A 15,640-nucleotide genomic window follows, 5' to 3' on the forward strand; every position below is an offset into this window, starting at 1 on the left:
ATGTTGTTGGACATCAGAAAATAGAAGGTTTTATTGAGTGAAAAAAAAAATCTCCTTTAAAGAGACGGTTGGTAGATGCAGAGCGGTTGTTTAATGCCAGCTGTAGAGTGACACATAGAGAGAAGGAGAAACAAAGTATCTGCCCACTGGATACAAAAAAAAAAAAAAAAAAAAGTTCTGACAGGAATATCTCACGAACACCTCGAGGGAATTTAATCATATTTGGCACAAAAAAACAACAACATTCAAATAGACTCAAGGAGTAGAGGAGGAGGAACAGATTTTGGTGGTCAAAGGTCAACGTTACCTCACAAACGCTACTTTTAGCCGTGACTCCAGAAGTCCTACGCCGTGAACAGCATTTCACGCAAATGTTTAACGGGATAAAAGACATGGCTTTTGATGTCTAAAAAGGTCACAGGTCAACTTCAGAGTGACGTCAAAATGTCCTGCAAACGCACTTCTCTGTCTATTATCCAACACCATAACTCAGCGACAGAAGGGAGACTGTGACCATATTTGACATTTGATCAGTTCCTGAATTGATGACGCTGATCTTGGGTGTGATGACTGTGCAGATCTTCTGTCGGACTGAAGAGGTTTGTGAAGCATCCGCACTTTAGCATTTTGAATTCTTTTCACCAACAGCAGGCGACCGTCAGCGTCGTCTGCTGCCACGGCTACAGCTTTGTAGCGGCGGTTAGCCTGATCCATCGGGGGCTTTAATCAATGGGGACACATTCTTCATTTTTCTTTGAGGCATGGATTGCACAAGAAGTGTTTCACGACAAAGACCCGACGAACAGACACGGTCAGATGCTGAGCGACTCGCCTCACCACGAAACTGGAAAACTCTTCTCGCTCACGAGCGTCTCCGTGAGGATTCAGCTGCCTGGAGAAACACGAGATGGAATAAAACAAATCTGTCAAACTGTCATAGGTATTTTCTGTACGTACACAGGTAAACAATTCCCCAAAACACGGCAGCCTGTTGACAACAAAGGTAAAGGTGCAAATATAAAGACGAGGGAAGTACAGCTGCTGAGCCTGAACAGTTTCCTTTCGTGTGAGAAACGTTTGCGGCAGTGTGTAAGCATGTTGAGAGGCAGACGGTGAGTGTGTGTGTGTGTGTGTGTGTGTGTGTGTGTGTGTGTGTGTGTGTGTGTATGGTATAGAGGCAAACAGAGATATAACCTTAGTTTATGAGTGCAGGCGGGCTGGCTGACAGTGTGTGTAAGTCAAGCGAGGCCGACCCACTCGGAGATCTACTGGCATGCATTAATCAAGCACCGGGGGCCTTTTTGTGTGTGTGTGTGTGTGTGTGTGTGTGTGCGTGCGTGCGTGCGCGCGTAGAAACGCCTCGACACACCCTTGCAGGACTTTCTAACCAAAAGGGAGGTGGATGACCACAAGGTTATTGTAGCACCACGAGACGAGAGGCGCGCTCTGATTGGACGCCGCCGCGCTCAGATGTTTCTCCATAAACGTGCGCGAGCTGTGAGCCGCCACGACGACAGCTACAGAGTTTTTAAAAAAAAAAAAAGCGCCGGAGAGCGGTTCATCTGGAGTCATTTCACAGCGTGAGTTATTACCGCAATAATATCCAGGAGTGCGTCCTTCAGGGTGATTATGGCTGTGACAGTGATGCAGGAGATGCGAGCTGCAGATGGGGATTACTGGCTGTTACTGCTGTTTTACAACTGAACAAAAAAAAAAAAAAAGAAAGAAGAAAATTAATTGAGTTTTCCTTTATGGTAATTGTAAAACTAATTCTAAAGATTCATTGGTGTCTTTATAGTGTAAAGAAAGACCGCAAGAGGTTATAGCAAAAAAAAAAAAAACACATTTAAAAAAAAAGAGAAGCATTTTATTGCAACAAAATGCTTATTTACAAGGAGAATACTTCTGTTGAAAAAGGCGCGGTACCTTTAGAAAAAAGGGGAGGAAGATGAACACATTTGGAATGATACATTTGCATTTCAGGTGTCGTAGCTTATTACAGGGCCGACAGAATTCCTACTCAAAAGGCCATCTTACTTCTTAATACAGCTCAAGCAAACGCAGCTGTTATTCACGGGACAACAATACTCCTCATTTGTCTGGGCGAAGAAGCTACAGGTTTTTCAGCTCGAGTAAAAATACAAAAGTAAGAGGACGCGTGACTTTTACAAAGGGAAGAAATCTGTGCTCTTGATTCACATGAAAGACGACGCAGACGTAAAGCAAACAACAGAAGACTTTCCCGTCTCTTGAATAAAAAAAAACTCCCAATGAGCCTTGAATGTCTGGCTCACTGCGATACCGACACCAATATTAAAGTTAGGGCAACTGGCATCACATTTATTGTCATGTGGTTATAAAAATAAATAGAAGTTGAAGGAGAAATTGTGTTTCCATAAAAAAAAAAAAAGAAAAGAAAAAAAGAAAAGAAAAAGAAAACGGGCGAACCCTGTGACGATCAGGGCCCTTGTTTTCAACTCGAGCCCACTTTCCAAAACTATTTCAGTGTATTTTGATGAAGGAAAAATAAAGTCCATCTCCATCAGGTTTCAGTTACAGTAAAGAGCATCGTCCGTGTAACGACCCTCGTCTGTCAGATTAAAGTAAACAGCAGCACGTGTGAGCTCCTGTGGTTCCTCAGAGCCAGGGGTGCCAGGCAGGGTCCATGCGACACAGATTGTCCAGGCTGTTCGCTGCAGCCACCAGGGTGTTGACTTTACTCTCCCCCCCCTCGAACTGAGCCAGGTTGTGCAGGCGGGTCATGATGGCCGTCACGGCCTTCTGGACCAGCGAAACCAGCTGCTGGGAGTCCATGTTCTCCGGCTGACCGGCCGGGGACAGCGGGATGGACGTGTCCTCCTGGGTCTTCTTGTGCCACGCGATGATCTCATCGCGGAGGACCGCCTTCAAGATGCCGTCCACCTGTCAGGCGCGGAGGAAATGAAGACGTCAGTTTCAAGAATCGAAGGTGGAAAAAACATGCAGGAAAGAGACGTTCGACGTTTTGTCTGCTGCCGCATCGTCAGACGAACCGGCCGATCAACTCACATTCACACCTACGGCCAACTTAGAATCACCAATCAGCATGAGACGCAGGTGTTTGGACTGTTGGGAGGGAGCAGGAGCACCCAGACAAACCCCGCCGGCAGAGGGCGAACATACAAACTCCACAGAAATGACAAAACATACTTAATGTAACTTTATTTACTTCAGCAAAGTGGATTTTAACTGGTGGGTAAGTGACCTAAATGTGGGCCGTTTTGAGTGGATCGCAGATGTGCGAGCTAATTATTATAATTTTTTTTTTTTTATACTGATGTCTACAGAACTTCTGCTGCTGTGCTTTTATTTTGAAGGACATCCATTTCAATACCTCTTCAATCATCACGAGTTTAAAGTTGCTTGAAAAGCATGTGTGCCGGTAGTTGAGGAAAAGTCTGCCTTTGTATTTCATTGGGTTTTTAGCCTAGTTTAATTTCCTGTTTTTAACAGTGCACGACAGCATTTATTACTGCTCTATTATTGAGAAATAAATTTGAGTCGTGACTTAGTGACTGAGGAAAAATGTCGGTCCTGGAGTCGGATCGGTTGAGCGCCGCAGCTTCACTATTGATTTACTAATCTCCATGTTGAGAGTAAATAATCCCTCTTGACCTTGGAAACTCAATGTCCGTTTATTGGAGCTTTCAACCACATCTTGTGATCTTCCTCGGTGGAGGGAGATCGTTTTTGGCATCAAAGTGCATCTTTAAACAGAGAGTGTGTTTACGACTTCCCCCCGTGAACCAAAGTTCCACACTCAGGTTACACAGGAAATGAGCAAACTTCATCCACTGAAGAAGGAGACACAACGTGGTTAAAAGCGCCAGAAAAAAAAACAAAAAACGTGCAAGTAGACTTTGAGTCGGTGCTTTTTGCACTTAAATTGTCCAACCGTGCGCGGGACGTCTTTACATTTTATTTTGCATCGGGACGAACGATTTGTGTCTAAACATTTCACTGCACTGCAGTATAAACAAACTGCTGGTAGCAAACACGTTGTAGTTGTAACCACGAAGCCTGCGTGTGAACTTCTGTGTCAAAGTTACGCTGTTAATACACCCAGAACGAGTCCGCCTCCTTGGCTCGCCTTCCTTAAACCCTGCGTTCAAATCGTCCCGTCGTGGGAATGACGGCAGTGAAACGGGATCAAACCTCAGTTTATAAAAAGTCGCTGCCAATTTTAAACAAACACATAAAACAAAGCGGTTCGCTCCGATTGAGGGCGCGTCAATCACCCTCAGGGAGATCTCGCTGTGTTGTTAGCAGCTCATTATGGTGACACAGAACTGAAGGACATAACCGTCCAAACCATGATGCGGCCACGACTCTGGCAATCATCACCTAAGTAGGTACACACGGCTCCCTAACCCCTACCTTCACTGTTTATATGGTTTCAGGCTTCACTATATTGGAGTGGATGATTGTTTCTTGCGTTTTATTGTGTTCCCGAAAAGACGTCCCGTCTCTTTGACCACGAGGAGCGCTGGACTCTTCCGTCTGGCTTGAACTAGTTCACACTGTTTATTTGCATCGCGCGTCCTCCACATCAGTGAGGCTGTAAGTAGGAGCCGGTCCTCTCCAGAGACACCACATGCCTGTCATTACCGCTCTGCATTTATTACGCAGCTTTGGCCTGCTGCTTTTTCCACTGCTTTGTTTTGAGCCGGGCCTCCGTGAGTTTGTCTAAGTTTAGGAGGCGAACGGCATCTGGAGGGCCGAGCGGGAGCTCCGACTAGACGACTGAACCTCACGTCTTACACACACTTCCACGAAAGATTTACCAAGACCCGTGTCCAAGATAAAAAAAAAAAAAAATCACTGATTGTCACTACAATCGCCCTGTTACATCTATGTCATGTGATCCAGTGCTGCCTTATTACAGAAATTCCAGTTTTTAACTTGTGTGTGCAGACCAGAATAAAGCCAGAACGATGAAAAAAGTTTTCCTATGAAAACAAAACAAAAGCAAACCCCGTGTTTCACACCCAGAGTGAACTATTTCAACAGTTAAGCCTATGATGACAAGATATACTGAATCCCGTTATTCATACAGTATGTGTGTAGTATATTTAAAAAACAAAACAAAAAAACACAGTATCATCATGACTTTTAAGAAATGAGTAGCTCTTGTGACCGAGCTACCTTAAAGTTGGGCTGTGCGAAGCACCGAGCCACGGCGATCATGGAGGCGGTGAGCGGGCCGGAGACGCCGATGGTGGTCAGGAACTCCGAGATGTTCGGCGTCAGGCGGAACGGGACGGGACGATTGGCATCCAGGTCGCCCGTGGCGTCGTTGATGTCGAAGCGGAAGTAGGAGACGTTCAGCTTTCCTGTGTCCTATAAAAACACACAGAGGGCAGAGTGAGGGACGTTTACAGGATCATTAAGAAGCACCTGCTCGTAAAAAAATTTTTAAATAGTGAATATTTCTTTCTGAACCTGGAAAACAACTCTTCAGTACGGTAGGGGAGCTACAACACAAGTTCACACCAACAAAATGGCTGACATTATTGATCCTTGTGTCCCAGACGCAGCAACATGTCAAACTATGTGTAGCAAAGCGTCTATAATCCTCAATTCACTCCCACTGCCCCTCCCCTCGCCCTCCCCACTGACTTAAACATATACAGCCAAGTTTTCATTTTTTAAGCCTGCATTTATGTGCGAGAGGGCCGCTACACGAGCAGCCATTCCAGGGAAGATAAGCTGCCTCATATGAAAAAGTGAGTAGGTCTGACAGCTTTATAGCAGAGCATTTCATTCCAGCTCATGCGCGCTCTCCTCCTCGCTCTCGCCTCTCCCTCCCTCCCTCCCTCCCTCCCTTCCTCCACCTCATGTCATTTGCTCCTCCAGGCCCCAGCAGAGGGCCTAAAGGCAGTGGGCTGAGACACCAGCAACCCCCAGGAGGCTCAGATAAGGCTGCAGACAGTTGGCTGCGGAGGCAACGCTCAGAATGCTAAATCACCAGAGTGTAGTGGCCGGCGACGGCTTCATTTGGAAGCCGGCGTGAATGGGATGATGCAACATTAGCGTGTCACATGTGGTGACTCGGGGCTGTGAACTTGACTGTGAGAAATCACAGACATTGGGTCAGTTTCATGACAAATGTCACAGAGGCGAGAGCGAGGTAATCCTATAAGGAAAGTGGAAGAGCGCAGACCTCGGCTAAATATCTCCGCTGGAGGTTATTACTGACACGTTTCCATGTAGGTGTACAGTCAGTCGCATGACGTGTGTATTTCTCTTTCTGTACCTACATTTACATCCTACTTAAAAAAAAAAATAAATAAAGAAGAAAAAAAGTTGTTTATTATTATTATTTATTTACTATTTCAGTTGTGGCAATGTTACGATTGTACCAATTCTCCCCCGTGAAGCCACCGATCAGCGAGCGCTCCGTAACGACCGCTCGCTGTATTGAGTGTGAGCAGATATATGTGCATCCCAGAGGATTACTGGTACCTGTGAATGTGGTTCGTGACACGGAGCCATCGTATTTCTAGAATGGCATTTAGTTGGACAAATATCTCGCTATGTTAAAGTAACAATCCTAAAGATTTTCATTTAAATAAATGTCTGTTGAGTCTAGTGCCGAACACAATAGTGATTGAGCTTGTGGAACACCAATGAAACTACTTGCATCTGCAGCATTACGAATGAACAAGCTGGGAGTCCGTGGCACCATTTCTGGGGAAAATCAAAAGCATCACCCAACAGCGGTTGTTTCACCAGAGAGGGTCAGGGGAGATAATCCAACGGACTTGATCTTCAACTGCTGACTAAGTGACGTCACACAGGCGACAAATATGTGGGACGTGAAGTCTGAAAACACAGCTGCAATTACCACTTATCGCCATAGATGCCACCAAAGACAATCAAACATAGATCTTTCATATTGTAATTTTAGTAAAAGTAAAAAATAATTCCTGGATCCGTTCTAAAAACGTATTGGGTTCATCCTTGGCTCTTGCTACAGCCACCAAGTTTGATGAAAATCAGGCCGGTAGTATTTATTTAATCCTCCTGATAAATAGACAAATAAAGTGCACAGAAAAACTTCCTTGGCGGACGTAATTAAACAGATTCTCAAGAGGTGATGAAGACAGATGTTGAAAGAATAACTTCTATGGGCCCTCTTTTCTTGGCGGTGCACCAATAAGAGCAAGCATCACTCTTGAAATTGGCTTTGCACATCTGTGGTCTTTTGGTGCCGAGCACAAAGCGCACAACGCAGCAGAAGAGAGGCACAAACAGGGAAGAGGTTCATTCCAATGAGGGCAAATGTTGGTACTTCAGTAGAAAATGTGTTAGACGCTCCACTGAGAAAAGATGCCTCAACACGAGATCTGTTTCGATGTCAATCTGCTTCCACTTTGGTGATTTTATCAACAAATAAACCATTTTAATGAATCACTGCCCTCCATCACATCTGTCTGAACTGGCATAAAATAAAATCATGTTTATGAAGCAGCCATGTTGGTAAAGACCTAACTGCTCTGCACTCATTGTTATGGAGCTAACACTTAACCCTACAACTGAATATAGTCCCGATGAAACACCACCGAGCTGTGCCTGTTTTCATTGACGTGTCGCAAGCGGGAGCTCTGAGAGCCGACTCGCAGGAACACGAGGTCTCTATTTAAGCGGGGTGAGGCACAACGCTGTGGCTCTGATGTCCTGTCCTTGCACTCTCTCTCTGTTTGTGTGTGTGTTTGTATGTGCGTACGCTCTCCGCACCGTAATCCTCCTGTGTCTAATGGGATCTGTGGAGTGGAACAGGCAGAGAGGGGGCTTAATACCAGCGCTTAGCTGCCCGGAGGAACGCCTGTCAGCAAAGGCCGATTAGGATCAGAGGGGAGGGGTGGCCAACTGACACAATCATCTTTAATAATGACTTTGAGAATGCCGTCTGCAGACCCCGAGAGGCAGACGGGTGCGTGTGTGTGGACTGAGAGGCAGACGCACGTACACACAACACGGCCTCTTCAAATTGAAACGTCTTTGATAGCCGAGCAGCGGGACTAAATATAACGCTCTGTCAAAACAGCCTTTGTATTGACGGCGGCTGGCTGACTGATAGGCCTAGCGTGAATGTCACGGGGGAAAATGAGAATTCACACAGGCTGATATGGAGAGAGTAATGGTGATCTCTTAATGCATCTATGAGTGTGTATATCTATTGAATTAGCCCCCGTCAAATGGATCCCATTTGCCCTTGACAGGAAGTACAGTGTACAGTGTACGTGTGTGTGTGTGTGTGTGTGTGTGTGTGTGTGTGTGTGTGTGTGTGTGTGTGTGTGTGTGTGTGTGTGTGTGTGTGTGTGTGTGTGTGTGTGTGTGTGTGTGTGTGTGTGTGTGCGTCTCCTACCTGTGCTATCTGCAGCATCTCCGGGTTGAGCCTGTTGAGGTGGAGCATGAACTCAGCCAGACCGATGAGGGCCAGCTGGATGGTGAACATCTTGCGGAAGGTCCAGTAGTCGGTGGCGTTGGGGAACGTGTGGAGAGCCCACTCCTTCAGCATGCTGCGGGGAACCATGTTGCCCTGCACCTCTTTCAGGATGTCCCTCAGGACCTGCACGGAGAGCGCGGGGGAGGGGGGGGGGGGGAGAGGTCAGGTGGTGCTCACATTCAGGCTTTAGTCAACACACTGAACCGCCACTTTTTTTTCTGCAGTGTCAGCTGTTTAATCTGACTCTATATCCACAGTTCATCACCTGTGGGTGGATTTTGCTATTCCAAAACCTGAGAGCAGATCCTTTTCGAGCTTTCTAAGATATCAACAGTAAATGTTTTGGGATATCAGAATAAGTCAAAAGGCTCTCTATTAAACAATCTTAAAAAAAAAAGACGAGGCTGAGAATATTTCAAAAGAGACTTCATAGCAGTCAGAAAAAACATTAGAATAAGACAACAGGATTGACCTAATTTTTCACTTGTGATTGACAGTTCCCAGGAACAGACACTATAATTGTACAGTTTATGAATATGAAGCGAACCGAGTGACAACGCAGCCAGTAGTGCATTCAGCCAATCAGGTGCAGGAAGGATTCATGCTAATGTTTTTAATGAAGAACAGCACATCTATTATTTTGTCAATTAGCTGATGTAATAACTTCTAAAATCAATTTCCACTTTTCAATCCTCTTTATCACTTTTGAGAGCAACTCGTGGTTGACGAGTAAAAACTTCATCTCCAAAATTGTGGATTTTTTTTATTTTATAAATTAAGCTTTAATGGCTCATTAGGAGAAGACAAATAGTCCTATTAATTGCACTTCATAAATCATTAACTATTATCTAAAAAAAATCTGAAAATTCTTTGTCACTAATGTTAAATTTCAGCGAGCCCAGATGCAGATTAATGCAGGAGAGTTGTTATAATCCGTCTACTCTGTTATGTGATCGTCTTCATACCTGGTGGCTGGCCTGTGTGCCTCTGGCCTGCACAGTGGCCAGACGATCGTAATATCTGGAGATGGGGTTGTCGTGCTCGATGCCCTTCTTGGCACAGCGCTGTTTGTAGATTTCCACCAGTGACAGAGACGAAGGGTTGTCCTCGACCAGCCGCATCTGAGGCGACACTGCCACCACTCGGGGCACTGGAGAGATGGAGGGAGGAGGGAGAGGAGGGAGAGGACGAAGAGGAGGAAGGAAGCGAGGGGGAGAGAGGAGGAAGGAAATAAAATTGCATGAAGCACGAGAGGGGGAAAAAAAAAGAAGAAGAGTGGTGGGAGAACAACCACATCAGTGACATGGAGAGCGTAAACATTTGGCTGCACTTGCTAGCGAACAAACTGTTTTACCACAGTGTAAACCACAGATCTAAATCTACAACTAAAATACTCCAGGGTTGGGAAAGAGCTGCACCAAAGGCATGCCATCAATCAACACCAAGCAGGGTCACGGAAGGTAAAAGGCTGCGTGTGGGTCATTCAGTGAAAGCAGTCTAAACATTTACATACACCGGCACCCCAAATCAAATCAATAGCAGCCACTCCAGATGGAAGGGACTGTTGAATTCCCCATCTCGATTTCCCCTTAAACAAACCATCAAGTGTATAAATGAGCAAACATCTGGGTGGAGATAAACCATGAGGGGATGACGAGACTGGAAACAGCGCTCGAAAGCGAATTGAAATCGTTTCTGTGATATAACAGTATGTTTCTGGACAAACGAGTGTATAAAAAAAAAAAATAAGGCGTTCCTTCTTTCCTGTCTTGTTCTTTTCATAATCCTTACAAAATGTCTGATATATTTCTGAACCTCGTGCGGAGAAGCCACATCCTGGTCATACCGGTGAAGAAGAGGTGCCTCTTGGTGGTCTCCTTCCTCTTCTCCAGACAGGGGTTGAGGAGGCGGAGCAGCTGGAGAACCCTCTCCTCTCGACGTGACTCAGTCAGGCAGGCGTCGTTCATCACCAGGTAGGGGTAGATCTTTCCGTTGTGGCCGCGGATGTAGAGACGACGGGCTGCCGTGTTGTGTTTCTGAACAATTTCCACTCTGGGCATGAACCTGGAGATGAGAAAAAGAAACAAGGTAGTAAACAACTTGGGAGGCAGGACGGGTGGAGAGAATTCTCCTCGGCGACTCCAAACCGAAGTATCTACAATGACTGGCACCGAATCGAGCTGTCCGTGAGCAGAAGAGATGCTTACCTGGCAATCTTGATGTAGTAGTGTGTCGGTTTGGGCATTAGGAATTCGCCAGGGATCTCCACTTCGGCTGTTTGTGCAGAGAAATTGCTCAGGAAGCGACACTTCTCCTCAATGAGGAAGAACTTGGGCAGCTGTTTGGTCTTGGCCTCCAGGATCTTGATCCACTTCTTCAGCTTGGAGATCAGATTGTGAAGCTTCATGGAGCCCGGCACGCTGAAGTCAAAGTCTGGTAGGGGAGAAGGAGAGAAGTTGTTCTTATCAGAACTGGCTTTTACATTTGCTTATAACTCTACTGCCACCATTGTTGGAAATAGTTAAAAGTCCCCCCCCCGCTGGTCACTGACTGATCCTCTCTTCAGAGTGGCTGAACAGGGTTTCCAGACTATTATCACAGTGAAAACTGAAGCTGTGAGCAATAAGTGGGCGGAGCCACGGTAACAGACCGGTGTGATATTAAACATTTACCGAATGAAAGAGAAAGGAAAACATACGTACAAAACCAAATACAGGCTTTGAATGTGATCAGATAAAGTCTAGATGGGGGAGTGAGTGTGTTACACCCGTCATTCATAATCAACTATCCTCAACAGAACAAGACAGTGGACAGCTCAAACGTGTTATAAATGTTACGCATACAAATTAATTTCCAAATAAACTTTTGAATAAAATACTATTACTGGCTGAAACAAGTACAAGCAGCGTCCACACCCGTGACGATACTCAAACTACAGTCGCATATAACCAGAACAATAGAAAGAATCAATGAAAATAAAGTTTGAAAGCTCATCGGTCAAATGATGTTTCAGTGTGAATGTTGCAGCACTTGTTTGAAACGACAGACTGTGAAGATGAATTCCAGTGAGATGTGTGAATTTACTTCACTGTTATTTATCCAATAACGTGGAATAAAACCCTCTTGTTTTCCCCCAGTGACGGCCTACAGGTTGGTGGTGGTGACACAAATTTACATGTGGAAAAAGTCCACTCTACATATTGTGTTGCACTCTTGGCCGCTCCACTCCAGCAGCGTGGTACAGTGCCTTGCTTAAGGGAACTTCCCAGATAAGTTATTCATGGGACGGCTGGCAGCACAAAGAACTGTTTGCTCTATCGACTTAAAAACTCCCCGGCGGAGGCCCGGAGCTGATTAAATTAGAGCTATAAAAATGAGAGTCTTAAAGTATTAAATTCTTGTTTCAAGTCACAACTCATATTGCACATAACATATTGTGATGAGCTGCAGCAATAACAACGGAAGGAGGGGAAGTGAGGCAGGCAGGTTTTCCATTTTAGAATAAGTCCCTCAGGACATTTCTGTAACATGAATGCGCGCGCGCGCGCACACACACACACACACACGCGCGCGCACACGCACACGGAAGTACCTCTCCTATTTCAGTAGACCCTGTTGTGCCGACTGTTATAATGAATCCATGAAACTGCGAGGCCTTGCCATTTCAAACCTGTTCAATCTCTCCCAGAGTGAGACCTCCTAATACTTTAAATAAGCCCTTTAAAACATCCAATGTTCTTTTCCGAGTGGCCTTATTTCGCCATCCGTCTGCCTGCAATTCCCTGCCTCGATAGCGGAGGGAAAATTGAAACGGTCCTGAGAAATTGCAGCACGACAACAATTCAGCACCATAAAAGTGTATAATGCCTACTAATAGAAAAAGTGAGACATGCTCCACTCTTTCGCAGCCATGAGGCAATATAAGTAATAGTAGTTCATCTCTATCAGGTGTGAATCATTTTACCTGGTTAAATCTGGGGACTGCCGAGTGTGAGACACAAACATTTTGTTAACAACTCCTGATGAAAGTATTCCAACATGCTGTCAAACATTATCTGAAACACCAAGTCACCAATATTTCACCTTGTTATGCAGTCTAACTAAACTTATAGAGATAGTCTATAAATGTATTTATATGCTTTAATGTTTAAGACCATTTTTCAAAATTAGACAAAAATAAATAAATGTGGCATTGTGTGAACAAATTATGTCGCATCCGTTCAACCTTTGGTCAGTTAGTGGAACTTAAAAAACAAAAAAAAGACAAACTGCTACTTAAACTTTAGTAAACTGGCCATTTTTTGGGTTTATGGATTGGTCTGCTAATATTAATGCAAACTCTGTTAAAATGTACAACTTCAAAGGACAAGATTACAAACTGGAACAGAGCTGTTAATATTACAATTAATCTTGTAATAGCACACTGTGTGTGTTTGAAGACTAAAGTGCCGACCGCTGCGCAGAGAAACTACAGGAGAACAACACAGCCAGTGAGAGAGTTATTTTCTGCTCCTCTGAACTCCTCTTTGACCCCTACTCGGGGTGGAATAGGATGCTGAAAGGCAGCGTGCAGTGTGAAGAGTAGCCACGCTGCTCTCTGACCTGTGTGTAGAAAGCAGGGCTGCTACTCTGCCCTACCTGGTCTGCATGACAGACCACAGCAGAGGATCTGCACTGCTGCACCAAATTATGGCTCCAGCGTCGGGAGGTGGGCCACCTCTGTATATAGAACCATCATTCCCTCATGTACTGCCCTGGCCCTGACTCCGTGTGCTACTGTACTGTATGTATGCATGTGGTGGAGTCTATTCCAAATATTATGGCTGGTTGGTGAGCTGAAGTTGTGTTCCAGAGGTCACTGCAGCAGTATAGATGGAGGTTGTGGGATTTCTGGCCATAAAAGTTCACATTTAAAGCTTCTGACTTCAGACTAGCTGAGGACACGTAGGTGCTAAGCCAAATTGCTACACAGACTTATTCTGAGTTACATTTAAATATGTTAATGTAATTGTAGCATGTCAAATGGCTATACAATAGGCACAGAATAGAAAGCCAGGAAACGTGTAAATTTTTTCATGAAAAGCTCTTCCGACAAAAGTCTCTGGAACAGATCCACTGCTAAAACAGTAACTCATGCAAATAGCATTCTCCGTAATTGGATTTGAATGCCTCCCTGCTGCCAAATGTTATATGTGCACACATAAACCCATATTTTCCGGCCCACAAACCCTGTGAAAGCGAGTGAGCCACTAGCGTGGTGCGAGGAATGGGAGCTTGGCTGCTCTGCAGCTCTGTAAACCCTGTTTGTTCCGCTCTGGAAGCCTTGTGTGGTTTCAGTCTCTGTCGGCCCTGCTCCTGCGTCGCCGTGGGGACAGCTGCGTGGCGATGGTCGGCAGGCACCCTGCTAGGCAGAAGCCCCGGTGACGCCTGGCTGCGTGAGCACAGCTGGCACCTCAACATCTGGTGAGATTCATAAGCACAGCGCTCACTCCGAGCCTCGCTCACTCGTTTGTTCTGTTCATTCAGTCGGTCCGTATGCACTTTTAAAAGCTTTGGTGCGCTAACGTCATCACACCTGTCGCCATGTTTCCTCTTTCTTTGTTTTCTATATATTGTATTCGGGTTTTTCCTCACTTCTTCTCTTCCATCTCTTTCGCTCAAAGTGATTACAACTTTCCTCTCTCAAACTTGGCTGACAATTCTTCCCTGCCTGCTTTTCATTCACTTGTCTCCTCCTCCTCTATGTCTCAGGGCCAAACACATTAGCCCTGCTGGCTGCTCTCAGGACCAGTGAGAGGATATCAGCACATGCGAAACTGAGTAGCAGAGTGGAGCGGCGAAAGAAGAGGGAGGAGTAGTGTGGAAATGCGGAAAAAAAACAACCTGAGAGACCAGACTGTTTACTGTGAGCGTAATTCAATGAACATGTATGTGGAGTCGGTCTGTAGAATTGAGGCGGAGTCAGCAAAAAGGTTTTTTTGAAGACTGGGAGCTGCAGACGCTCCTTGTTAAAGTCAGGTCCGCTGAACTGTGGTTCAACTCCCTTATGTAATGTAGAAAAACAGACACGTGGCTTCCAAAAACAGGGGAATGATTGTTTTGAGAAAAATGTCTCAGAGGGGGCCTTGGCTTCCCTAAAACTGCACCTGTCCTGTTGGATTCCACAGCTCGCACATGAATCTGAACATGCGGGCCAAAATGACTGCAGGCTTCATTGCTGCTTTACAAGCAGACATATGAATATCACAGATTTTGGTGCTTTGAAGTGTGTTAATCCAAAACTGGGGTTAGATCAGAGAACTGCCTGTCGATGCAGAGTGTCCTCCAACGCCTGATCTGCGATGTCACATCAGCATGCGACACCTCTGAGAAAAGATTAGGAACGTAGAGAGATTCCTCTGAGGTTTCAGGATTTAAAAAAGGCACGCGACTTAAGATACCAGCTACATGCAACTCACACTGTCAATGGGTCATTTCAATTATGGCTCGATATCTGGAGGTTCACCGTTGAGTGAAATAAAATCCAGTGAATGTTTCTAACAACAGACCGTTAACTAAACCCTCTGCTAGAGAAATTCAGCAGACGTTGTTTTCGTTACTCTTGTATCATCCTACCTGGAAGACCCACACAGACAAGAGCTATTTATGTTGGTAATTGACTCCCAATTATTTTCTCCAACAAATGATTTTCTCTGTAATGAGAACAAAATAGCTACTCTGTTATTCTTATAGGCCCCTATAAAGCAGGAAAAAGGTATCGAGTGTCTTATCCCTGAAGCAGACTCTTGAATTCACCTGTTGTTTTTTTTTTTAACAGGGAAGAGAATCCAGTTTATACAAATAATGATACAACACTTAACTGGTGGCTGGTGGTACTTTGTCAAACTTAGGTTACAAAACAAGTACATTTCAGTAAAATTCCCCAGCTACCTAACCTGGCTCCGCCCGACTGTTGCTCACAGCTTCAGTCTTCCCTGTGATCATAGACCGGAAAACATGTTCCCATGACCAATCAGCGACCAGTGCGAGTGGCTAAGTGCAATGACGTTGAAGTTAAGTGTTTGTTTTGAGACGTAGTTCCTGAAAGGCGCTTGTAGAGCAGGATGAAGCGATGAAGACGTAGCAATGCAAGCAAATATTGAGGAAATG

General features: G+C 45.1%; 1 protein-coding gene across 1 annotated transcript in view; it reads right to left on the reverse strand.

Moving 5' to 3' along the window:
- Positions 1 to 1,845: 1,845 nt before the first annotated feature.
- trrap (transformation/transcription domain-associated protein) overlaps positions 1,846 to 15,640 on the reverse strand; it is an 83,540-nt gene continuing 69,745 nt past the window's right edge. Inside the window, exons 67-72 of the mRNA XM_069691346.1 lie at positions 10,699 to 10,924; positions 10,338 to 10,555; positions 9,457 to 9,641; positions 8,411 to 8,614; positions 5,185 to 5,379; positions 1,846 to 2,922 (exon numbers count right to left, since the gene is read on the reverse strand). Of these exons, the coding sequence (XP_069547447.1) occupies positions 2,638 to 2,922; positions 5,185 to 5,379; positions 8,411 to 8,614; positions 9,457 to 9,641; positions 10,338 to 10,555; positions 10,699 to 10,924 (1,313 nt within the window). The 3' untranslated portion in view covers positions 1,846 to 2,637. The remainder of the gene's footprint in view (positions 2,923 to 5,184; positions 5,380 to 8,410; positions 8,615 to 9,456; positions 9,642 to 10,337; positions 10,556 to 10,698; positions 10,925 to 15,640) is intronic.

The sequence above is a fragment of the Brachyistius frenatus genome, unplaced genomic scaffold (assembly GCF_029030835.1).
Source record: "Brachyistius frenatus isolate BFR_SWC_R1_liver_20210118 unplaced genomic scaffold, ASM2903083v1 Contig_11, whole genome shotgun sequence".
NCBI classification, from domain to species: Eukaryota; Metazoa; Chordata; class Actinopteri; family Embiotocidae; genus Brachyistius; species Brachyistius frenatus.